We start from the raw sequence: 26,398 nt of genomic DNA on the forward strand, positions 1-26,398 counted from the left end.
TCTGGTTTGCTTAGCGTTCACACTGATACATTTAATACCAAAACAAAAGTCATATAAGACAAACGTCACGACTGATTGCACAGATTTAGTGACGTACAATGACCGATAATGTCCACCAAACTTTCTGAATTGTGTTCTTGAACTTGCTTTTATTTATGTCTTATCTGTTTTCTGATATTAGAGCAATTAGCCGTCAGACTCCTTGCATTACTGTGGTTCTGCACAACACAAAGCAGAGTGAAATGGCTAAATGTGTATACTATTTTATAATTACGTCAAACATGCCTCAGCCTCGTTTCAAAACCCAAATCATCCGTTCTATAATTACCAAATCAGAGCTTAAGAAGAGATAATAAAGCACAAGCATGTGTCAAAACAGCATCAAAAGCTCATCTTTTCCACACACCAAAAATGTTATGTAGAGAGGCAACAACGGTTTATTTTGTCTTTGGCCATTTTAGACACCTTTGGTCTGTTTTGTACAGTAGAGTTTGTTTTGAAGTGAACCAAGGCCGACCTGCTCAGGAGGTCTTGGTCCACTTACTGCACTAACAGAGCAATCGCACCAAATCGCTTTAATTAAACAAACCTACCAAATTTGCACACACTCTTAGAGGAAAAGCGCCTTATGGAATTGATCCATGATCACTCACTCATTCGTGTTTAGCAGGCTGAAAATGCACCACAAGTGGGCACCATTAGTAGTCAAATAGCTTTTGATGCTTCATAAGAGCAGTGCTTCTCACCATTAACACTGCGTCCTTCTTTGTTAATTTTACATGCTTGAGTGTGTTTAAATGTGCTTTTTTAATTATACTTTCACTTCCAGTAAGATCTTGACACAGTACTCATACTTGCACGTAAGTACAGTTTCTCTATAATTTTCCACTCCTGATTATGTGTACCATTATCATAAATATCAGTCAGCCCCTCACCCTCTCATAGTTTCTATCATAGCAAATAAGGGAAATAACCACACACAGTCAGATAAAATCTAACATAGATGTGCTTTTAATCAACTTTTACTTTTTCTAATTCAGATTCTCGGCAGTAACTGAGTTACTTTCATGTACGTGTACATTGAGTACTCGTACAGACGATGAAGCTAAGGTATATTTAGGCTTAAGACAGCTTAACGGTGCCTTACTTAAATTACAATTAAACTAACTTACACCAGGCAGCACCAGCGCTCGTTGTCTGAGCAATATTTGAAGGCAGATGATGCTCAGCAAATACTGATCCTCAGAGTATCAGAAAATATTCATAATACCAAAAGCGGAGCTATATTTTCTTCTAATTAAAAAATCTTCATAGTCTACGTTTTAAGAGTTACGTTCAAATATTCATACCACGTTTGAAGTTATAGACGTAAAAAAGAAAGCAAACAATAAAAAGTGTACAATAATTTGTATAACTCTCACTGCTGTCCATTATACAGTGCTGAATCACTGATACACTGATACCACCTGTTTCATGCAATACAACAATTCTGTATGGAATTCCACTCTTACATGACAGTCACTTCACCATTCCTGAATTCACTTACTTTCAGTACATTTCAAAAGCTTCTTTTCCACATGCTACATCTGTCTTTAATCCTGCCAACATCTGCTCCTGCAAAACTTCGGAGACACTTAGCCTGAACACAACAAACTGCTCACAATGGCACAACATTTAAACCTTGACACAACACAAATAAACAGCACTATAATAAAAATATTACAGCACTTAATGACTATCTGAATGTCAGTTACAATAAAATGTATTTGGATTGTAAATACAATTAATTTAACAATAAAATAAACATTTGACTATCTAAAAAGCATTTATTAAGAGATTAGCAGTCTAGTATCGCTGCTTGTATGTCGATTTAGAAAACAACACTAAGCACATAACACGGCTCGCTTCTATAGAAGCAGTTATAGTTCTCTCAGCTCTAGTAGTTCTCTCAGCCCTACTCTAAAGCACACCCGGCAACACCGGCTTTGCAACGGAGATGCCACGTTTGTACTGAGCTACAGGCCTACAGGTATGGACTGTTGGCACTTCTCTGGACAGTACGTGGCTCATAAGTGCCATCTTGCCTGGCTCTTGGGAGGGCATTAGTAGAGCCAGGCTGTTCCTGCTCCTCTGCTGCCCCATCTAGAGGCTTTACACCGGGTAGAGTCTTCTCAGAAACCACGATCCCTATGGCTCAGGCTTGGAGCGGTCAGACGTTACCCATGCGGCCTGAGACTGTTTTGATGGGGACTCCTCTCCGTGTCACCTTCACGTGGATGAAGAGAGTGGCTGGAGAGAGGCTGGAGCCGTCCGCTTTCAGCAGGTGCACGTGCCGGTAACCTGGAGCACAGAGCTCATGTTAAAGCAATTGTTTAGCCAAGTATGAAACTGCTTGTGAGGTTTCTGACATGGTAAACCGTCATGTTATTCAGTCATATGTAAAGGTGCCCCTGATTAAATTGCATATTTTGACGATTTTCTAATTGAAAAAAAGTTAAAACATCCGCTACAGGGAACAAACTTAGATATGAAATTTTTATGCACAATTGCTTTCCTGTTCGCAGCTGAACCAGTAAGCTGACTCGCTCATTCTGTTAAAGGCCAGGACTCTCTACATCAGGCGTGTTCAATCTTATCCACAAAGGGCAAAGCAGGAGATCAGCTGATTAAACAAGTGGAATCAGGTGAGCTCCAGCTTGTTTTGAGGGGAAAACTGGCAGCCACACCGGCCCTCTGGGGATAAGATTGGACACCCCTGCTCTATTATTTCTGCACAGTTTATTTTTTATGTTAAATTTTTTTCCCCCAATATGTTAAATTCAGCAAACAAACAGTAATTGTACAAGAACATGTGTGTTCTGTGTACATTCTCAGAAATAAAGGTTCTAAACTATCACTAGGGCAGTACCCCTCTTGTCTCTGGGGTGGGACCCTCAAGGGTACATCTCAGTGCCTTTAGCCAGGGAACATAACTGTACCATAATCCATTGAATTTAAATTTGTACTGACTCCACTCCGTTTTGTCTCCAGGCTTTTTATTTTATTGTTCTGTTTTAAAACATTAGGATATGAAAAGGTACAAATACAAACTTTTCACCTGGAAAAAGAACTTAGAACAAGGTAAACAACTGGGCCTTAAAACCACTGTTGTACCTTTGAGGGAACGTTTACATTGTTTGTACCTTGACGAACAAGAAGTGTACCTGCACAGTGCAGAGGATGTGTTAACCTATTTTCACAAATGTAATGTAAATGTAATTTGACCAGGGGTGCCAAAACTTTTGCATACGACTGTATATACTGTCAAAAAGGGGACAAAAGCACAAAATCTGGTTTAAGGATAACTATTGCTTTTCGCTAGGCAACATACTGTTTATTTTTTATAAAAATTTTAGTATGCATTGAGATGAATTAGCTATGCAGTTTACACAGTGATAACTGGTGGTCACAAAATACAACTCACGTATGACGTATTCTGGTATTTAGCAACTGTTTTTAATGTGTTTATCCTGACTGTTCACTTAAAGGAGAAAAAGCTAATAATGATAATGCAAGATGCCTCCCAGTTAACAATACAGAATTTATTTTATGTTCAATTTCTATAAACGTTAGGACAGTTTATAGCATTTGTAATATTAGTCTTGCTTGTGTGCTGTCTGAGAGCACAGCGGTAGGGGCTCAAGCCCCGCCTGGAGTCTGGAATCTGCGAACGTGGTGGTCAGAGGTATTTTATAGCCCTCTTAAAAGGTCAAAAATAGCACATTGCAAAGCATTTCATATAAATAGGCAAACACACAAACCTATGCGCAAGCTGGTGAAGGGTATGGTGAACTGTCCGACAAAGTCGTTTTTGCTCGTGTGGTCATGATCCTCCACCACAAAGCGCACCAGCGCCAGCTCTGGAACCTGCAGCTGGAAGCTCAGTGTGCAGTCCCAGCGTGGGTTAAAACCTGGGGTAATTACACACTAATTACACAACCTGTTGAGCAGAAAACCTTTGTGTTGCTGGAACATGATTTTGTGTAATGATCTGAGCATCTGCTTAAGCAAATATTAGATCAGCAGGCATGCGTCTGACTCAGTCCAGTCTATAATTTCACCATTAGGTTTAGTGGACATTCAAAGGTAGCAGACTAATGTTTGATTAGGAATACAATACTAAAGCCCTGATCTTTGGTTTCACTGTTATGTCACTGATGGGAACAAATATCATGCTGATAGGAGCTCCATTAGGAGCAGTTATCTAATCCCTGTTACTGCTAGCTTTGCAGCACAGCAGATAAGACGCATTCGGTACATTAAGCAAGTGTTGACTGGGGCTTAAGTAGCCACCAAAATCAATCCTAATCTGCTTGAAGCGTCAACTGATTCTGAAAACTCTGACTCAAAGAAAAACAGCGGTCATACCGTTGTTGTTGATGCGCTGGGTTTTGCCGCGGGCTTTGTCGATAGCCACTCCATGGATCTCCACCCAAACCAGTGGGTCCACGATGGAGTTGGGCTTGTCTGTGTTAATCTTGGGTAACTGCTGGGCAGAAATCACCTGTGGAGGACACAATATAGTACACAGCTGATTAAATTTCACACTTCTTTAACCTAAGAATAGCTCAGCCAGTTTGCACTGAAGTCCCTGTAGTTATGAATAATAAGCCTTAGTATGTAATAGGCCTGTGATTTTAAGGGGTTAATCCAATTTTTAGGCATGAATTAGGCATACATTACATGATTTTTAGCCCGCTTTAATCCCAGATTTGTCCTATCTGACAAACGCCCACAATCAAAACTCAACGTAAAAGTAATTGAAGCCGTGGATGAACTGGTAGAGTCTTTAGTCTTATAATTGATCTTCAGAGTGATCAGAGGCCTCAAACGTGTTTGATTTTTACATCTGAAAATGCTGACGAGTCCTGCACTTCGAGATGGTCAGCAAGAAAACTGAATGTGTGATTCAGGTGACAGCCAATAAGGGAGTCAGAGGACTGAAAAAAGACAAAGACATGTATGTGCTCTATGTGTGAATAGAGCACAAAGATAGAGGAGCTGACTGTTTAACTAGCAAATTTGCAAGTGGCTTTATAATAAATGTACCAGTGGCTGGAATCACAAAAGTTACAAAAGAATACTCTCTTAATTGTAACCTTTTTTATTTGGAAGAAGACTTAATAAATTGTTATCCTTTGAAAACCTTTTAAAGAATTTTAGTAACACTTTTTATAAATTATATGTCTATAGAACATTATGACCTCTACAGAACGTTATGAACTCTATCCCCATAAATATTTTTAAAACTTCAAACTTTACAGACATGCTTATTATGTATTATATATTGTATGTATTATGTGTAATATAATCTTATTTTTTATATGCAGCAATGTTTAGAATGACTTATGAATGCATTATAACATGTTATGAATGTGTTTATAGATTATAACTGACACAGTATTCATAGAAATTGTTATTGAAAACTCTTCATTATTTTCAATTCTAAGAAAATGTGGTATTCCTGAAAAAGAAATTCCTAAATATTTGATAACCCTGATGATAGCCTCACGCTTTTCCTATGTCACATTGAGATAATGCTGTAAAAAGTAATATGATATGAAAAGACTACACAAGAAAAAACCTATAGCTTACAAAAGAAAACAATTAAGATGTTCTTAAGAAAGGCTTAAGAAAAATAATCAAGACTTTTTCTATAAGAGAATATTTAAAAACTTTCTTTTGAGAATTGCATTTAAGAACATTCTTATGAACGTCTTAGTTTTTGTTTAACCTTTATATGTTTTTTCTTAGGGAAGTTTTTGTGATTCAGGCCCCAGAACTTCACAATTTAAGTCAGCTGCCAGTTTGTAGTAAAATGCTTCTCCAGTATTCACTGCAGAACAGCATGATATCTGCATCTCCCAGCCATATATTCATCCACAGTCTGTGTTTTTGATAGGCCTCTTGTGTGTACATAAAAACACAAACAAGTCTGGTCTAGTTTAGCTTTGCTTGAGTCACCTGACTACAGTGAGATGTGAAATTCTGAGTGCTGTTTCACAGCTGCATGTGATACCCCCTTTATGCATAATTGTATGGTGTGTGTGCACTCACGACAAAAAGACGACACTCTGTAAAAAACTGACAGTGAGTGTGAGACACTTCAATCCCATTTCACCCCTTGCTCCTACCACGTAGCCCTTTCCCCTCTGTTTTGCACGTTCACGTCTAGGGGTAGGGTGTCCCAATTTTTGTTTAGATAGAGAGGTAGGGCAAAGTGTTAGGGCTACATGGCCCTCCAAACACAGGTTTTCAGAGGCACACTCCAAACAGAGTGTTATGAGAAAAAAGAACAATAGGATAACCTTTGTATTAACTTAGTTTAATGTCATTTCAGTGTATTATGGTCCTTTTCTTCATAACAAGCATAACAAATCACTAGTAGTACGCTGATGTCTCGGTAGCTAGCTAGCTAAATTTACCGTTTTTTGAATGAGAAGCTGGCGAATATCTGACTTCGGCTTCATATCACTGAAGAATTACGGGTCCCCCTCTTTGCAGGCATACGATTCCCTAAATTAACTAAAGCCCAGCAGTGAGGTTACTGAACTTTACCCTCCTCTGTCATCACTGCAGACTGGCAGGTTCGCCTACAGAGCACTGCTAGTAGCTGTTAATGAAGTAATGCTCTTTTATATTTGAGGGTCCCATTTTGTAGAGGAAGATTTCAACCACTACTCCTTGTAAATTAGTTCCAAGGGGCAAGATGACAATCAAAACAAGGGCTAGGGGTAAAAATAAGAAATGGAATTGGGCCTAAAATTGTTGGAGAGCAAAAGCAGCAGGTAGAGTAACAGAGAGATGAGTCAATGACATCACATGCAGTTTTATGTGCAAATCCATTATTTTCCATTTAGGTATTTTAGAAGATACATTTCACTTTGTTCTACAATACCTCCTTTACGTGAATCAAAACAATGTTCATTTTAGACACTTATACCTTCCAAAGTCTAAAAATGTCAGGTGGTGTAAACGATTAAAAAGGGTAATTAGTAAATACTCAACATAAAAGAGTTACGTTTGAAAACTTTTAAAACCATAACATGCTGCAAAAAGGGTCCGGTGATGTGACTATGAAAACGTTAGCTATGTAAAAGTTATTGTTTTAATAATGTTTGTTCATTAGAAACAAAATTGTATGTAGAAACTTCAAGAACAAAGGATTCTACAGGTGTCCAAGTATAAAGACTAGTTTACACGCATTTTCAGCAGTATGACTTTACAATATATTCATATGTGGATGCAGCACCTGACATTTTCTCAGAGATAAAACTGACGATCATGTTTAACGTATATCATTATAAAAGCTATAATACAAATACTAATGGACTGAATATTCTTAAAAATACAAAAATGCACAATATGAATTTTTTAAATGATAGTTTTGAAAGCCTTATTTGTCATTGACCCACATACAGAGAGAGAGAGGGATAGAGAGAAAAAGAAACACAGAGAGAGGTAGAGAATGTTTCTGACCCGTATGGTGAGCTGGGTGGGTATGTGTCCGGGTCCTCCGCCTGTGTTTTCGGGGTTGAAGTTGGACTTTGGCTGACACAGGAAGTCTGGTTTCAGCACATATCCACAGCCACCATTGGGCAGGAAACGGCCGCGGTTCAGATCCATCTGCTCCCCCGGTGTCTGGAAGTTCAGAGCCACTGACAAGCAGAGATATCATGACAATAAAAGCATTCAAAATGTGATAAAATCCCCAAAACCCTGGCACTGGGCCCACAATGTAAACATTACAGACACTGTAAAAATATGACGTATTGTTTTCACCTGGTTGCTTTAAAGGGATCCAGATTGTTAAAACAGATCACTGTTCTATTAACTTAATATCTGATGTTCAATAAATTCAACATATTAAGGCAGCCAGGTTATTTATTTTTTAAGTTAAAATGACAAACTTTGTAATCGCTAATGTCACCTGCGTCCAGTGATGGTATGTATATACTCCTTGTGAAATCTTGCATGTGTTTTCATAGCAATTCTACACTGTTATTGTGTATGTCTTTGTTTAATACTCAGAGTTTGCCACATTTCGTCTTGGTTCGTATATTTTATATGACAAAACCACTGGCATAATATTTTACAACAAATGAAGCTGTTTAAATGAGCCAAATGTATAAGTAAGTCAGTCTTTCTTCCTTTGAGAAAGTCATTCAAAAATACCTTCCTTTTTTTAATGATGTTTTATCTTTTTGTGACAAGATTTATCATTAAAATATAATTGTTTAAATATTAAATAAAAATTAATATAGAAAAGACAAAAAAATGTAAAGTATTTTTACAAACTGTCACACTTCTCTCCTCCCGAACTCCCAGAATCCCACGCGAGATCATGCAATTCAGAACTCTCACACTTCAGCCTGTCACAAATCTACTTCACCTGACTAATAATTTTTATCACGTTATCTTCCCCATTTAAACTGTTTGGTTTGCTTTGTTTCTTCACAAAGTGTTGCCCCAGTTATCTGAGCATACTGAGCATTTCTTTCTCTTGGCTGTTTTCCATGTGTTGACCCCAATTCTTGCTCTCGTCCTATTTTGCTCTGTTTGCTCTTTCTGTGACCTCTGGTTTTTCGACTTGACTTGCGTTTTGACTTCTCTCTAGGTGTCCCTACTAACGTTGGATCATTTGTTTTTTTGGTTTTGACCTTGGTCTGTTTTGTGACTTTGAGTTCAGACTGTTCTTTTCACATTGACACCTCAAAGTCTGTTTTTAATTGCAAGCGTCTGACTAATTCTGTCCCGTTACAGAAACAAAACAATAAAAAAACACAGACATCATCTTTCTGTGGTTTGTCTGAGCTCACGTCTATCTGTATTCTAACCAGTGCAATAGACTGTGACTTTGTACTGAGGAAATGGCCTAATAAAAAGGGAAATGACTTAATAACTGAGTTGCATACATCCAACTGCCTTGAGCACTCACCTTTAATATAAACATACAGCCAAAACATGATCTCTGCTGGTCTAGTTTCCTAGAGCATATATCTTCACCGAGGAAGCTTCTGAAACTTTGGCTGATGTGGAGAAATATGCTTTAAAGCTCACATGAATGTTGAGTTTAATGCTTACCCATCTGACAGCCTATGTTCCACATGTCCTGTGGGTCATAGTTGGAGGACTGCAGCCTCTGGCCTGATGGGTAAACCCGGCTCAGCTGCCTACTATTGTGTCTCACAAAGAGCTTTCCTGTTGGAGACACATGCACATATAAGATATAATTGGTTTCTAAAAAAGTTGGGATGCTGTGCAAAATGTAAATAAAAACAGAATGCAATGATGTGCAAATCATTTAAACCCAATATTTAATTGAAATAATATGAAGACAATATATCAAATGTTGAAATTGAGAAATGTTGTTGTTTTTTGAATAATATATGCCCATTTTGAATTTGACGTTGGCAACATGTTTAAAAAGTTGGGACAGGGACAATAAAAGACTGGTTAAGTTGTATAATGCTTAAAAACACCTGGTGGAAGATCTCACAACTAATTAAGTTGATTGGAAACAGGTCAGTAACATGATTGGGTATAAAAAAGCATCTCAGAGAGGCTGAGTCTTTCAGAAGTAAAGATGAGGAGGGGTCACCACTCTGTGCAAGACTGCATGATCAAATAGTGCAACTATTCAAGAATAACGTTTCTCAACATAAAATAGCAAAGAACTTTTGCTCTTTATCATCTACAGTACATAATACCATTAAAAGATTTAGAGAATCTGGAGAAATCTCTGTGTGCAAGGGACAAGGCAAAAAACCATCAGGCGGCGGAGCATTAAAAACAGACATGATTCTCTAGTGGAAATCACTGCATGGGCTCAGGAACACTTCCAAAAATCACAGTCTGTAAACATACAGTTCATTGCTACATCCACAAACACTGTGAAAACTCAAATATGCAAAGAAGAAACCAAAATAAACAGAATTCAGAAACGCTGCCACCTTCTCTGGACCTGAACTCATTTAAGATGAACTGAGGCAAAGTGGAAAAGTGTCCTGTAGTCCAGCAAATCAAAATGTGAAATTCTTTTTAGAAATCAGGGTTGGCGCTTCCTCCAGGCTAAAGAGGAGAGGGATTGGCTGGTTATCAGTGCACAATTCAAAAGCCAGCATTACTGCACATGGCATGGGTGACTTGCACATCTGTGGAGGCACCATTAATGCTGAATGATAGATACAACTTTTGGAACAACATATGCTGCCATCCATACGACGTCTTTTTCAGGGAAGGCCTTGCTTATTTCAGCAAGACAATGACAAACCACATTCTGCACGTATTACAACAGCATGGCTCCGTAGTGAAAGACTTTGGGTGCTAAACTGGCCTGCTTGCAATCCAGACAGTTGGGGCTTCATAGCATCTCCAAAACAGAATGACAGTGTTTTGGTCACTGTGTCTCACCGGAGTCTTTGATGTGCTTGAGGGCTTCATTCTCGGAGAAAGAGGACATCTCACTTGGCGGTCTCTGATTTGCTGCCTCGAATCCTCCAAACGGCACGCTGCTACAGTACACCACCAGATCTGACAGCTCAGGACTTAGCTTAGAAGAGCTAAGTGGCTGAAGAAGAAAGCATACATGTTAATTCACATAATTACTCACCAAAAATCCACAGTGATACGCCATATAATGAGACAGAAAAGCACAGTCCTATTCAAGAAACCATTTATTTCTGTACATGTAAAGGGGTTTTCTCACACATTCACTGCAATAAGATGCTTAGCATTCGTACTAACACAACAGAATACCTCCAGAAGAACATGCATGCACCTACTCTAGAAATGTGCACTTTAACAACACATTAAAATGGAAATTCCACAGATTTTCATCACAATGAAATTGCTATAAACAGATATAATAGATATAAACAAAGAATTGTTCACAGTGGTGGTGTCAGGAATCAGATGTCTGAAGAGTTTAACGCCTCTAAAAGCTACGTCACAGAAAGTTATTACATGAAACGGTTATAAATACACTGTCTGATCTCTGAAACAGGAGGTAAGGTTTTAGCCTGAAATGTACACATTCATGGCAGATATACAGTCCCTAAGAAAAACTTACAATCAACAGTGGCATGAACTAGCAAGGTACAAACAGGTCAATTTTGATTTCAGATCGACTTTATACTCTCTGTAAATAATCTGGAAGATGGTGAGAAAACTCTGTTCAGGACTCACTTTCCCAGGATCCTTCTTGTTGGGGCTCTTGATGCTGCCCCCTGTCTCCTCGTCTGAGCTGGAGGAAAAGCTGGCAGAGCTATTTGTCTTCCCCAGCTGACCTGCGCCCAGCTTCTTCCCCTTCACCAGGATTCGCCCTTTCAACTCCTGCAGAAAGATGGAGGGATTTTGGGTGACCACTGGGTCAGTGCTGATAAGACTTTTCCACTGTAACAGTTTTGACCGAACAAAGGAAACCAGACGGGATTCATGCTTAACTTGGTGACAATAAGGACGTCACAGAACCTCTAAAATTACTTAAGAGCAACAGGACTGAAAGAGGACAGCAGTGGAAATTGAGGAATAAGAAATGTTTCTGATTGTGCTGTGGAACACTGGAATGGTTAAACCAACACTCTGACAAAAAGACTAATATCACTCTTAAAAATGATGGTTCTTCAAGGGTTCTTTAGTGAAGAAAATGCTTCTATATAGAACAATGAACACTTAAAGAACCCACTGCATGATTAAATGGTCACAAAATGGTTCTTCAGACTGTTGGAGAATCTGATGTGTGTGATTCTATATAGAACCTTTTTGAAAAGGGTTCTATGTAGCACCAAAAAGGGTTCTATTATTGTTATGATGTCAAGCCTGTTACAATTTTCGCTTTATATAGGACCCTTTTCGAAAAGGTTCCATATAAAACCACCTACAGCACCTTCTCAATCAATGTTAGGAACCCTTTCACGATGCAAAAAAACCTTTAATCATGCAAAGGCTTCTTTGAGTGTTTATGGTTCTATATAGAACCATTTTCTTTACTAAAGAACGCTTCAAGAACCACCTTTTTTAAATTAGTGAGAACGGACAAAAGCACAGAGAAAATTCAGATTTGGTGGCAAATGCTACATCAGTCGTTACAGCGAACAGCATGTCATATCATGTCAGAAACCACAAATGCGAGTCTATTTCAGCTCACTTGACACAGTTTGAGGCAAATATGTGATGATCAAAGCATACTTGCTGATGTTAACGGCTAACTGGTGTGGTAAGAGCTTCCATTAATGTTCTGGACAACATGAGTGTTTGTAGTGCTTATAAAGGTTTTTTTTTAAAGAGTGAGAGACAGAAAGAGAAATGCAGAGAAATTGGTAGAGTGTGCAGATCAGACCAAATGAATTAGAAAGAAAAGGTAAAATGGGTTACTAAGTGGAAGGAGAGAATAAGAAAGAAAGAGAAAAAGAATGATGTATAGTGTAACCTCAGGTGAGGGCAGCTGATTGAGCGACTGGTCACCGAGTGGTTTGGTGAGGAGGGCTGAGCCCAGGATGGAGCGAAGGTGCTGCGCCATGACTGCCTGCTGCTCCACACAGCAGTGATTCTCCAGAGACAGGATCAGAGGGTATGGAGACGCCTGAAGGGGTGGGGAAGCAGCAAGACAGGTAGAGTTAAAGTAGAAATTAATTTAAAAAAAAAAAAAAACAAAAAAAAACACACCAATCTCTCCATTGTAAGTGTTATACTATTTTAACAGTGCAGAACCCTCACAGCTTTCTGTGTCTTCAGTGAACTCCTAAGGAGTTGAAATGTCTCTATGAAATGTCTGTAATTTTTATTTCATTTTTATTTAATAAAACCATCCTTGTTGTATTTAAAGTCTGCAGGCATTAATACTCTTCATAAGTAATACACTTAATAAGTGTAAGTAACACACTTAATAATGCTCTTCTGTCACTGTTAAGTTTTGGTTGGTAACAAAATTCTTAAAATGTCCATGGAAAAAATATCTAATAATTTTTTTTTCTGTGGTATCTATGTTGATACAGCAAAGTTAGCATCCCATTGGTTAGGACTTTAGAATCAGAATCAGAATCAAGCTTTATTAGCCAGGTATGCTGACACATACAAGGAATTTGGTTTTGGTTACAGGAGCTCACAGGGCACAGTACCAGACAGAGATTTACATGTAGTAAATCAAAAAATTATAAAATAAAATAAAATAAAACAAAACATGCATTCTTATCATCACTCACTCATATACACACACGCACATACACACACAGTCATACCTGTAAACCTTACAATGTGCAAGGATTCAAGGATAAATACAACGTTGATGTCGGAACAAAACATTGTATCTCCGTTTTTTGTCCTTATTTTATACATAATTTGGAAAACAGCAGCAGCACTTCACATCGTGCCAATTTCATGATGAATGGACCAACAGAAATGATGCAAAATTGCTTGGAATATTTTTTTTTTTACATTGAAGTCAAGTTTTTTCCTTCTCCTCACCATTGGAATGTAATTTTTTTCTCGGACAGTTATAATATGTTAATGTCTGTTACATGCGTCAAATAAAACATAGAATATCTTTTATGAGTTTCAAAGTTTCCGCATTCAACCTAGAAATGTTCATGTGAATCAGCGTTAGCTTAGCACTAACATACTACTAGAATCCCATGAGGGTGCTAGCAGAAATTAATATTACCAGAGATGTTTCTTCCTAGTTTTTGATGGAGTTTTGACATTTATGACCCAAATTAAAAGTCTAGCTCCTCAAGAAAGTGTGCTTATGTGTGTTCTCACCTTGAAGGCGTACTGAGCGATGGTTTCGATGACCTCCTTGAAGGGGACTTTAGAGGTGAGCGTGTGTCCATGATAGATTACAGGCTCTCCTTTATCTCCGTCCCAACAATCCAGCTCCACACAGCGGCAGCCCTGATTCAGAGCCCTGAACACAAACACGTTTTGTGTCTGAAGTTGGCTAATGTTAATAACAACTACTGGAAGCTTACAGAACAGCAATACTGTTATCTTTAAAAATAGACAAAAGTACAGACAAAATCATGTTTTAACTTTGAACATCACTGTTCAAAGTTAAAACAACAAATATTATTTTACAGAGTATTAAACTTTGGAAAATGTAAGGGGCAGTGAGTGGCACAACCATCTAAGTGTTCACATCAGGAGATCGGAACCGTGGCAATGTCTCAGCCATCCATAATTGAGAGCCCAAAAATGCCTGGTGGGACTGTTTAATGGAAAGAGTCGCAGCTAGTGGGGTTCTACATGTTTACACTGAACTGAAAATGACTTAGAACTTTTGACTAAATTAACATGTTTGAATGAGGTGAACTCCAGAGTCCTCAGGTAAAGTTAACTTTCAACGCTGTGTTACAACTTACCTCATAACTTTAAGTTGAGCTTGACACTGATTATCGACTTGGCATGGTTTTGATAAAATAATGTGAAGATCTAAACAAACAGTCTGCACAATGTTAACAGGCACAAACTAAAAATGATGGATTCTTCAAGGGTTCTTTAGTAAAAAAATGGGCCTATCTAGACCATGAACACTCAAAGTGATTTAAGTGTTCTCTGCATTGTGAAACTGTTCTTCAAATTGATGGAGAATGTGCTATAGATGGTTCTATATAGAAGCTTTTTGAAAAGGGCTCTATATAGCACCAAAAAGGGTTCTTTTGTTCTTACAATGTCAGTTACAAGTGAAGAACCCTTTTTGGTGCTATTTAATTATGCAAAGGGTTCTTTAAGTGTTCATGGTTCTATATAGAACCATTTTCTTTACTAAAGAACCTTTGAAGAACCACCTTTCTTCAGAGTGTGAGGTGTACAGGTTATTGCTTGTCTGCCACTAGCTAACAGCTAGCTGTAAGGCTTGGTGCTGTTGTTGGAAAGGGTTGTTCACATTGATAGAGAATGTGCTGTAGATGGTTCTTTAAAGAACCTTTTTGAAAAGGGTTCTTTATAGCACCAAAAATGTTTCTTCTATTGTAACAAGCTTGACATCGTAACAATAGCAGAACCCTTTTCAGTGCTACATGGAACCCTTTTCAAAAAGGTTCTACATAGAACCATATACAGACTCTCCAACAATCTGAACCATTTTGTGATGCAAACAACCCTTTAATCATGCAAAAGGTTCTTTGAGTGTTCATGGTTCTATATAGAACCATTGTCTTTACCAAAGAACCACTGAAGAACCATCTTTATTAAGAGTGTTTGGTGAACATTTACATTACTTGTCAGCTACATTAGCTTTAAGGCTTGGTTCTGTTGTTGGTGCATAAAATTAACATGTATCTTAGAGCTGAGCGATATGACAATATATATTATTATCGGGATAAATGATTTCACAATATATAATATGCTTTTCTAAACTTATCCTGCATATCGTCAGTGCTCGTAGAACACTGACCAACTGCATGTTTCATTATGAAGACAGCAAAATAAGCCCTGTTTAACTGGATTTAGTGCAATATTGAATAAAAATAATTGTTCTCACTGTTTTGGTAGTGTTTTGTAAAATGTAGCACTACTGGTTCTTTTCTGTATATTTCCAACTGATCAGATGTCAGGAAGAATAAATATCTCGTATCGTGAAAATTTCTAGAAGCATCACAATATTATATTTTTGTCTTATCGCCCAGCCCTAATTTATAAACTGTCACTGGGGTGGTACCTGTCACGTCCTTGTAGTACCCACAAGTAGGGAAGAGAATTGTACCACATTCCATTGCAGTTTTATTGTTAAATTGACTTTGACTCCATACACTTTGACTTTTATTTACGAAAGTTTTTTTCTGACAGTGCCTAATTATGAAACTTAAATTGAGGGCCCATAACTCAATTTAACTCATCTTTTTTTACACTTCCCACTTAAACATTTTCCTGGTGAGATTTTATGCAGCTCACCTAAGTAAAGGGAAAAACTAAAGGCCAAAATTCCCTTAGTGAAGCACGGGTGTATTGTGTATGTGTGTACTGTAGGTACCTGATGTAGGGCTCGGTGCTGCTGTCGCTGGTGACCTGGTCTTTAGTGAGGTAGGTGTTGTGTGATGAGGAGATGTAGTAGTGGGCAAGCGGCCGGCTCATGTCCTGATGTACGCATGTGTGATCTGGATTAAATAGGTCGTTCTCCCGGGACAGCATGTACATGGTGAAGCCGTTCTGAGTCATGAACAGGTTTTTCTGGGCTGAACGAGACAACATGAGTACAATTAACAAACAAAATCAATCAAAACACTTCAACTCACTGTTACAGAGCAACTCGTAACATGCAGCTCTACCCAGAGACACGGGAAGGCTGTTTAAGTTTGAGCTGCTGAAATTTTAAGCAGCATATATGTGATATCAATGTTGACTTCATGTAAAATGATTTGCCTTCTGTCATTAGAAAATGTTTTTGATAACTTACTTTAAACAGAGCAGGAGATGTGATGGCTGATTAAAAAAAACAAATGTATTTGAAGCGCAGGGCATTATTACATTAAATGATTTTCAAAAACAGTTAAAAACAATATTAGGCTGCTTTGGGGTTCAGCATGTAACTGCAAACGCGTTCCTTCTTTGCACCGTAATCTGCTTGTGTTTTAACAATGCGCACCCGAAGTGGCCAACAGTTGTCGAGGGAAGCCATTGGGCTCACTCTAACAACAATACATCGCTAACTTAACCCTTCACTACGTTTAAATTATTTTAATGTTCACACCTTTTTTTTATTTTATTTTTAGCAGCTGCAGTTAAACAGTCCTGAAATCTGGGGGTGCTGCTGCTTTCCACATCCCTGACTCCACCAGATTCCTCAAAAGTCCTCAGGAGCTTTGCTACTGCACATAAGAGTTGTTTATCTTCCTGCATTCAGAGTAGTAAGGGTACTCAAGGTAGTAACCGAAGGTGAAAGCCATGAAGTCTATGAGAAGAACCACTGTAAAGCACTGCATAGCAAGAAAGTGAGGATTTAGTTATAAAAGTAGGGGCATGTTTAAAGCGTCCAAAGTGATTAAGGGTAAGTAAGTGCTGTCCTCTGAGACATTTATAACTATGATGTGCGTGACAATATCAGTCACATCATTATAGAGCACATTATTTAAAAACATTAATCTTGACAAGATTAACTACCATTAGAATAAATTCAAATAAACATAAACACAGTAAACCCCCTAGTACGAGAGAGGGTTTGATAACTACAAAATAATACAGCGCTGCTTTGAGGAAACATCTGGAAATGGTATTAATGCTATTTGTAATATTAGTGGTTTTCTGAGCAAATAAACAAGATAAATAGCTTTTTAAGTCCAACTGGCAACCTGTCCAGGGTATATTCTGCCTTCCACCCACTGGCTGCTGGTATAGGCTCCAGCTCCCCCATGACCCAGAAGTATAAGCTGTTTAGAAAGTGTGTGTATGTGTGTGTGTGTTTGATTATTAAATATGATACTCACATACATGTAGCCCACAATATGTATGAGAATTATTATTATTACATATAGAAACTTGTGTTTGTGTGAGTGTGTGTGTGTGTGTGTGTGTGTGTGTGTGTGCGTGTGTACCCCAGTCGTTGAGCTCATAGGTAAGGATGAGTTTCTGGGCGTGGCCTAGTGAAGCGTCCTCGCCCTGGTCGCCCAGGAAGTCCCTCAGCTCCAAGGTGGAGAGAACACAGCCGTTACTGGAGTAATGCCGGAACACAGCATCCAGCTCCGGCCGCCGCAGCAGCTCCCGACAGAACTCCTCAATCTCCACATGGTCCAGACGACCGTCACATGACCGGTCACACTTCTACAGGTCAGAGAGAGAAAGGGAGCGAAAGAGGGAGGGGGAAAAGGAGTGACCAAAAGACACTGAGTATTCACAAACACAGCACAGTGGTGTGGTAATGATCACTGGTGTAAATCTGTGACCTTGTATCGATTTGATTCATGTATGATTTAAAAAATGATTCAGTGCATCAGGAAATTTCATGACAGATTAAAGTCATTTTGGACCATTTCTACTGGTCCGTTCATCCTGGCATTTTAATATGATAAAGAAGTTACAAAATGACATAAAAACGAGATACAAGTTTTAAGCATGACAACTCTGGAATCTATAAAGTACGAGCACACAGATCACACTCGCTGAAAACTGTTCTGCAGCCGGAGAAAATGTTACATGATACAGAGAGCAGAGCAACTCTAATAAGAAGAACTGATGCCAGGAGCTTACTTGTACGAGAGAGAGAGAGAGAGAGAGAGAGAGAGAAAACGGAGACACAGAGGTAGAAAGACAAAGAAAGAGAAGAGGAAAAAAAGAAAGGAATGAGAGAAAAGAGAGACAGAGAGAGAGAAGAGAAATAAATAAATAAGCAAAGAAAGAAAGAAAGAAAGAAAGAAAAAGAGAGAGATAAAAAGAAAGAAAACAGAAATCAAGAGACAGAGCTAGAGAGACAAAGAAATAAATGAAATAAAGAAAGCAGAGAGGCAGAGAGAAAGGAATGAGAGAAAAGAGAGAAAAATGAAAGAAAGAAAGGAAGAAAGAAAGAAAGAAAGGAAAGAGAATAAAAAATATATAAAGAAACAGAGACAAAACGAAAGATATATAGAGACAGAGAGAGATAGACAGAGAGAAAGAAATGAGACTGAGCGAGACTGAGCGAGAGAGAGAGAGAGAGAGAGAGAGGGAGAGAGAGATCTAATACTTCCAGTAATTGAAGACAGACGGCAGATAGACATTCCAACAGAAACCCAACACGACATTCAATAATAACAACTGAACATATGGAGCAACACACACACACACACACACACACACACACACACACACACAGACCTTAAAGAGTGTGCGGGCGTACTGTTCATTCAAGTCTATGTTGATCATCTGGAGCAGCCGTTTGATCTCGTCGTAACTCATTTTCCCATCCTGGTTCAGATCTGCGTGTCTTAGATAGCTTCTGATCCAAGTGACCATAGTTAAGGACAAAACAAAACCCAGCTTAAATTCCACATTCCACACACACACACACACACACACACACACACACACACACACACACACACACACACACACACAAAAACTGTTTGTCTCAGTGGTGAATGTGTGTTTAACCATTAAATACACTGTACTTCATTAGAATGAATACAAATCAATGTAAATATAGCTAAATATATAAAGATTCTTTTTGTTTAAGCAAATCTTTTCACAATAAGTAAGATAACAACAATATTAAAATTTGAATTAAAGTACATACAGCCCAGTATGTAAAGTACATGTCATTTTCTTAGCTGCCAAAGACTTCTGCACAGTAATAAATCCGGTATCCATTAGATTTTTACAGTAGCATGCTTTCTACTTATATTGGACATTTTCTACATAGTTCAAAACAAAAAATAATACTATTTTAATAAACACAACCAAACACAAAAAGAGAGAGAGAGTTAAGTTTTTCCACTGCTTACAGTATGTGGTATGTGGTACTGGGGATTACACTGAATATCAGGTTTTCACCTATAATTACAGTCTCTCACTCTCTCTCTCTCTCTCTTTCTCTTGCTCTCTGACAACAATGCAACTGCAATGCTTCATGGGTGGCTTTATAACTACCTACTGCTGTGGTAACTGTTATCAAACCAAAACTTATGACTTTATTATACCACACTGGTCCATCTTCATACGTGTTCATGTGAAAGAAAATCACTGCAAAGCACTTTTATAAACCCCTGATCCTGTTCTGTTTGTTCCAACATTAAAACCTGAAACCCTATTCAATAACTACACACAACGTGCAAAACAACATTTTGTAACATCAATTATGCTTGTGAGTGCACTAAAAAAGAACTTCCAACAGAACTCAGGACGTGAGAACTTGAAGGACGTGTCTTCAATTATTTACCATTGTCATCATATCTTCACCAGCATAATGCTGAAATAATTTTGTATTTGAGACCTAAACTTTGAGTTAGACCTTCTTTTTGAGCCTGTATGTGATGTCAGTACATAAAGACATATGTAAAACTTCGACACTACGCCTCTGACTTTTACATCGTTATTTCAGGCTTTGTAGGGTGACTCGCAACAGCACATGCACAGCATATTTTCTTTTTTCTTCTGACTCAATAATGCTAATTCTTTACATTTTAACAAAAAAAAAATCTTACATAGTGCAGCTTTAAGACTTATTATTCAGTAACTACTATGAAACTAATAGGTAAGTTTTTTAAGTTATCACAGGGAGGAACTGAAGTGTGGGCCCACATACAGGCCCTCAGGATACAAGGAGGTATGGGTAATTTCACAAACCAGCCTGTATTCCACACTGAAGAAAGTTAAACAAAATTAAAAAAAAATAAACAAAAACTTAATTTGTTCAAGAATAATTAGCAATACTGATGAACTGTAAAACAGTGCAAGTGAACAATACATGAGCCTGCAGGTCACTGACCCACAGAACGTCAGTGTACTGGTATGACAAAAGGATATTGGTCAAGTTTTTCTTTCTGGCTCATGTTGGACACGCGGTCTTTGAGCGTGCGGATGCCGCGGACCCAGCATTGCGCCTCCTCCTGAGACAAGCAGCACAAGTCCAGGCTCTTCCTCCCTCCGCGGAACACCAGAGTAAAACAGTGAGCCTCGGGAACTGAGTCGGCCACCCGCCGCAAACACTCCGACTGACAGCCTTCCCTTACACACTCCACCTCCGTCACACAGACTGAGAGAGAGAGAGAGAGAGAGACAGAGAGAAAGAGAAAGAGAGAGAGAGAGAGAGAGAAGGTAGAAGGAATTATCTGACAATGATATATAATAATTAATAATAATTAGAGCTGGGCGATTAGCAAAAATATAATATCACGATACATGATATGTCAATATTAATTTTTTTCTGACATCTGATAAGTCGGAATGGACAAACTTATCATATTTATAAAAATACTATCAAAAACTTTTAGTAAAAATGATTTTCATTCAGCATTTCACATACTGCACTGCACTAATTCCAATAAAACAGGACTAATCATGCTCACTTTGTACTGAATTACAGTCAGTCTCTGTTCTAGAAGCAATGATGATATCCACCATATATACTGTGACATATTGAGATGTAATTTATCAGGATAACAATAAATATTGTCATACTGCCCAGCTGTACTAGAGATGTGGTAAGACAATGAACAGAGGAGGGAGCACTGAATTGATCTGAATTGAATTAACTTGAACTTAAAGAAAGCAACTCTGGTGGAGAGAGAGGAATTGTCATTATGTCACTGTGCATGTGTGTGTGTGTGTGTGTGTGTGTGTGTGTGTGTGTGTGTGTGTGTTTGTGTGTGTGTGTGTGTGATGAGTCTTAGTTTCTGGTAATCTTGTAAAATTTGACAGAGGAAAAATTTACAGTTTTCCCAGAAAGGCACATTTAAAGAGTGAATCAGTGAAGCACTTTAATTACAGAACTTCTGAAACACAGAGTGTCTCTATATATATATTAGAAATCTCGTTTTCCTCAAGGCTCATATCCTACCAGCCCTGTTCAGCAGCGTCTGAGTGGACCATGAGGCCCTGTTTGTCCTGAGATGCCTAAAGTCAATGTGAATGGGAAAATCACAGCGCACTGTCCTTCCAAACTGTCAGGGGTTGTGGAAGGGGGAGGTGAAATATGATATTATTGGTTAATATTATTTTTCCTAGCCTGCTGGCGCATGATGGTGAAAGTCATTGCACTTTCATGGAGGATTATGGAAAAATTAAATGGAATGAGGAGATGGAACATGCTTAATATGACCAGGGCATAAACTAACTAGGTAAAAAGGCCCTTTTTTATTTTAGGTAGACTTTAAAGGAGCATATGAATCTGTTCCAAACCGCTGCGGTGCTGTAAAGTGATTCAGTTCATGGTTGATGAGGCTGATTTCCAGTTAGTGTAGGAGGAGATGCTTTATCAGATGGCTTAGGTTGACAAGACAGCAGTGTTCTGTAACAATGAGCTCTTTGAACTGTGGGTGCTTTAGAAGGACTTCACATGTAAGGACACACACACACAGATGATTTTCATCCCACCTTAAAGCAATAATTATAGATGACATCCTGTGTCAGAACTGCATGTGATAGAAACTGGTAGAAAAGGCAGAAAGGCAGAGTTTTCCTGATGTATTAAATACTGCCTGCTGAAAAGCCAGAAGATTACATTCAAGCGATTAACTGCTGTATTTAAAGTAATTCAAAGGGATGGACAATCAGCTGACAATAGCATGCATGCTTGTCGTCCCATAAGAGTTAGTGGGTGTTAATACTAAGAGCAGGCGCGTGCTTTGGCAGCTGCAGCCTGTGGCTGAATGAGGTGCCAACTGTGCCTGCCATGCCCTTAGCACGCTTCTGCAAAGCTCTCTGCACAGAGGCCACAGTCTCTGCTCCACAGGTGTCTGAGTCCTACAGATCCCTGAGCTACACCCGCTGTCCAGTGAGGAAGCCCTCGGTGAAGTGATAATTTGGCCAAAAATATAATTCAAACAGGTTCCTCATTACTCCAAATATAGCTGCTGAGATAGCAGATAGTTTTGGGCCGATTCTTACTTTCCTATGTGAGTGTTGGTTGTCTATCGGGAATAGGGCCAGATCCCGGGCATCTTCATACCGTTCTGCCTCGTGTCTACATTTGTGGGACAACTCTGGCATGAATGTTGTGGACCAACAGTGTAGTTGGGCCAGATTGGAACCAGATTTGGGCCATATCTTTTAGTTCTACTAACTTCACAGTGTGTGGGCCAGATCTGAGCCAAGGACCCAGCCATATACTGGGCCAGAACAAACCAAGAATGTGGCCCACAAGTGAGCCAGACAAATTTTGCTAACTGGGTGATCAGTCAAGACATGTTTAGTGTCTGTTTTGCACTGAAGCTATGGGGCTAATGTAACTAGCACGTAATAAGAAATAGAAGCTAGCATTGTGCAGACTGCATGCGAAAATCATCACACACTTGCCACAAACAACAGCACGTTGTTAAGTAATTTCAAATAGACAGTTTTATGTGGTTTCAGACACCGTATGAGATACTGTTATCTATACACACGGACAAAAGTATGTGGCGTCGCTAAGAAACAGCAGTAGTAGCCGTCTGAATTTTATCCACACTTATATCCATGTATAGAGATAGCAGCATATCATACAGTGTCAGAAACAACATAAGGAAGTCTATTTGGGATTATTTAATAACTGAACATAGTTTGAGGGAAGTGTGGGATGATTTAGGCATGCCGTTTACAGTGCTCATATAAAAGGCTATTAAGTGTTAGCTAAATTAGCCTTAGCTCTGGTGCACAACTAAAGAATCAAACATGAAAGATGTCTTTGCCAATCAACTATGTTTGGGGTAAATTTGTGTAAATTTGAGGAAAAACTGTGTACATTTCCAAAGATTCATATACAGTGACAACAGAAAAAGGCCAAAGATGCCACGGCTGACTTCTGCTGAGACTTTAAAAGGTCAATGCTCTGCTCCACAGCTGTCAAGTAGCGCTGGCTTATTAAAAGCTGTCAGGACAGTCTTGTCGGATCTGGTCAGACCTGTGCTAAATCAGCATCTCTTTTCCATGTGTTGAGACATGAAATTAACACTGCATGTCACCTAAATAGTATTTTGCGATGAGTCATAACTGCGTCGGAACTGACCTCGTTTCACATGAATTCCCAAAGGACTACATAAATGCAATGCATTATAATTAGAACTGCACATGGAGGCTATGTGACAGCGTCATTCCTGAGCATGCTCACTGGGTGTGTTGTGTTGCCAGGAGAGTTAAAGAAGTACTGCCTTAAGTTTAGAGAGGCCTGAGCTTGTGTGTCTGTTGAAAAGTGCACACTACTATTCAAAAGCGTGGAATCAATGTTTTCAATAATCTAAAAAACAAACTGGCCATATACACATATGTAAAATGATTGGAATATGATGCTAGTACCCTACAACTTCTAGGAAATGATGAAAAAAATTAGATGTGTCCAGAATGATAAACATGGCTGTAGATGATTGTGTAATATCTGTGTTATTACTTTGAATTTAAAACTGATTTTTATATATATGTGTGTGTGTGTGTGTGTGTGTGTGTGTGTGTGTGTGTGTCTGTGTGTGTGTGTGTGTGTGTAAATGATCTCTGTTTGGACTGGCTGCCCTGAAACACTTTTTATAGTGTTGGCATGAATGGGCAGGGCTTGGCTCCTGTAGGTTGTGCTGTAAAATGAATACATGGATATATGTACATGTGACGATTTGTGAATGCAAGACTGTTTTTGAAGCTTAGTTTGTATAGATAGACTGTATGGACAGTATGTTATGAAGCAGTGTTGACACGCTACATCAAACTCTCAGTATTAAAAAAAGTGTGGGAAATTCAGTTTTCCATTGTATGGACCCATTAAACCATAAAACTCTTAAATCCTTGAAGATTAACTATGGTGGTAGAAAGGGGATTATCTGAGCAAAAAGACATTCCACATGAACCGAAATTGGGTAACCCCCCTACCCACACTCACTGGATTAAGAACATTCTTTATTTTTCGAGCTTGGAAAAAAATACCTTAGCTGTACAGGGCTCATTTAAAAAATTCTCTTGAATTCGGGACTAATTTTCTTGTATGTTTCCATGCATTCCGACCTGAGTTTATCCAGTTTGGGAAATGTTTTCTAGAGCATTGTTTGAGTAATAATACGTTGTATCCTTTGCTGGCGCTGATAACTGTCAGGACCAAGGGCTATCCCCTTCAACCCTAGGCCTCCAACATAATATTATGAATAAAAAGAAGTCTTTTAATACTGGCTAAACACTTTCACTTATAACTGTTTTAAGTCTAAGTTCTCAAAAGATGTCAAAAAGGAAAGAGTCTTCAGACGCTGAGTTCATTGAAGAGGGACAAAGACTTCTTCTTTATTTCAGCAACAGGTGGCACAGGGTCTCGAGAGACCCAACTGCGCAAATACAGTGTTCCAACCAACAGTTTATATACCATTTATTGGTAATTTGATATCCCCCCACCTTACTTCTCAAATTTTGATATTAGCTCATTCTCTAATAGGTGCATCTCTTCGTCCATCAATTTGGCCATCAGACGATGAGCTCACTCTTAAGAACTGGTTTAAATAGGTTTTTACCAGTCTGCTCTACCTATCAAGGTCAACTTGCCCCTCTCTTCACTGGGTCAGTAGGTACACACAAGCCTCTCTGTGAAGCCAGGGGCTTTCCAGTGTCTAGAATCTTCTATGCAGACAGACTAAGGCTGACCCCTTGTGAGAGAATTAATATTCTCTGTTGGGCAAGACTTCCTATTTGGTTATTGATTACAACATCTAATCTATTTGATTACTGATTAAGGGAATATTTATTCAAAATCTCCGTCATAACCAACATGTGTTTTGCTATATGCACAGAAATTACTGTGTAAAGATCAGGAACCACACTTAACCACAAACTAAATATAAGTTATTCATTTTTCAGCATCAGGAAAAAAGCAGAAAACATATTAAACAGACAATTACATAGAAGCCTCAACAACTAAATATTATATTAAATGTTTCAGTCTTAGAAGTTGGTTGCATTTTCTGCATCTTCTCCAAGTAGTCCCACCACTGTTCAAATTTTCTTCTATTAATAGTTTTTTCACTTATTTTCCTTTTACTTTTTCCCTCCTTATGGAAGTGGATTATCTTATAGCTTATCTCTTTAAAAATATCTCCTCAAAAATAAATAATTTGTACTTAATGGTCATTTTCATGGTGATAAAAGTACAACCCCATTTCCAAAAAGTTGGGACATTGTGCAAAATGTAAAGAAAAGCAAAATGCAATTATGTGCAAATCATTTAAACCCTATATGTCATTGAAAATAATACAGACAACATTTTAAGTGTTGAAACTGCAAAATTTTATTGTTTTTTTGAAAAATATATGCCCATTTTGAATTTGATGGCAGCAACATGTTCCAAAAAAGTTGGGACGGGGCATGTTTACCACTGTGTTTCATCACCTCTTCTTTTAACAACACTCTGTAAGCATTTTGGAACTGAGGAGACACTGCTGTAGTTTTGAAAGTGAAATATTTTCCCATTCTTGTTTGATATAGGATTTCGACGGCTCAACAGTTCAGGGTCTCCTTTGTCATATTTTTTATTTCATAATGCGCCAAATGTTTTCAGTGGTGACAGGTCTGGACTGCAGGCAGGCCAGTTTAGCAGCTGCACTCTTTTAATACAGAGCCATGCTGTTGTAAAATATGCAGAATGTGGTTTTACATTGTCTTGCTGAAATAAGCAAGGCCTTCCCTGAAAAAGACGTCATCTGGATGGCAGATCTCGAGATTCTCTGAATCTTTTAATGATATTATGTACCGTGAATGAAAAGCAAAAATTCTTTGCTATTTTATGGTGAGAAACAAT

The 26,398-nt window shown here is 38.5% G+C and overlaps 1 protein-coding gene across 2 annotated transcripts in view; it reads right to left on the reverse strand.

Annotated features, from left to right (window-relative positions):
- Positions 1 to 995: 995 nt before the first annotated feature.
- plcd3a (phospholipase C, delta 3a) overlaps positions 996 to 26,398 on the reverse strand; it is a 50,285-nt gene continuing 24,882 nt past the window's right edge. For both annotated transcript variants that reach the window (XM_036589235.1, XM_036589236.1), the window contains 13 exons: positions 20,467 to 20,695; positions 18,820 to 18,949; positions 17,565 to 17,790; positions 16,007 to 16,208; positions 13,798 to 13,942; positions 12,470 to 12,622; positions 11,227 to 11,373; positions 10,453 to 10,609; positions 9,124 to 9,240; positions 7,519 to 7,697; positions 4,408 to 4,543; positions 3,801 to 3,950; positions 996 to 2,340 (listed from right to left, as the gene is read on the reverse strand). In XM_036589235.1, the coding sequence (XP_036445128.1) occupies positions 2,210 to 2,340; positions 3,801 to 3,950; positions 4,408 to 4,543; positions 7,519 to 7,697; positions 9,124 to 9,240; positions 10,453 to 10,609; positions 11,227 to 11,373; positions 12,470 to 12,622; positions 13,798 to 13,942; positions 16,007 to 16,208; positions 17,565 to 17,790; positions 18,820 to 18,949; positions 20,467 to 20,695 (2,102 nt within the window). In that variant the 3' untranslated portion in view covers positions 996 to 2,209. The remainder of the gene's footprint in view (positions 2,341 to 3,800; positions 3,951 to 4,407; positions 4,544 to 7,518; positions 7,698 to 9,123; positions 9,241 to 10,452; positions 10,610 to 11,226; positions 11,374 to 12,469; positions 12,623 to 13,797; positions 13,943 to 16,006; positions 16,209 to 17,564; positions 17,791 to 18,819; positions 18,950 to 20,466; positions 20,696 to 26,398) is intronic.

This window comes from Colossoma macropomum, unplaced genomic scaffold, assembly GCF_904425465.1.
Source record: "Colossoma macropomum unplaced genomic scaffold, Colossoma_macropomum, whole genome shotgun sequence".
Taxonomy (NCBI): Eukaryota; Metazoa; Chordata; class Actinopteri; order Characiformes; family Serrasalmidae; genus Colossoma; species Colossoma macropomum.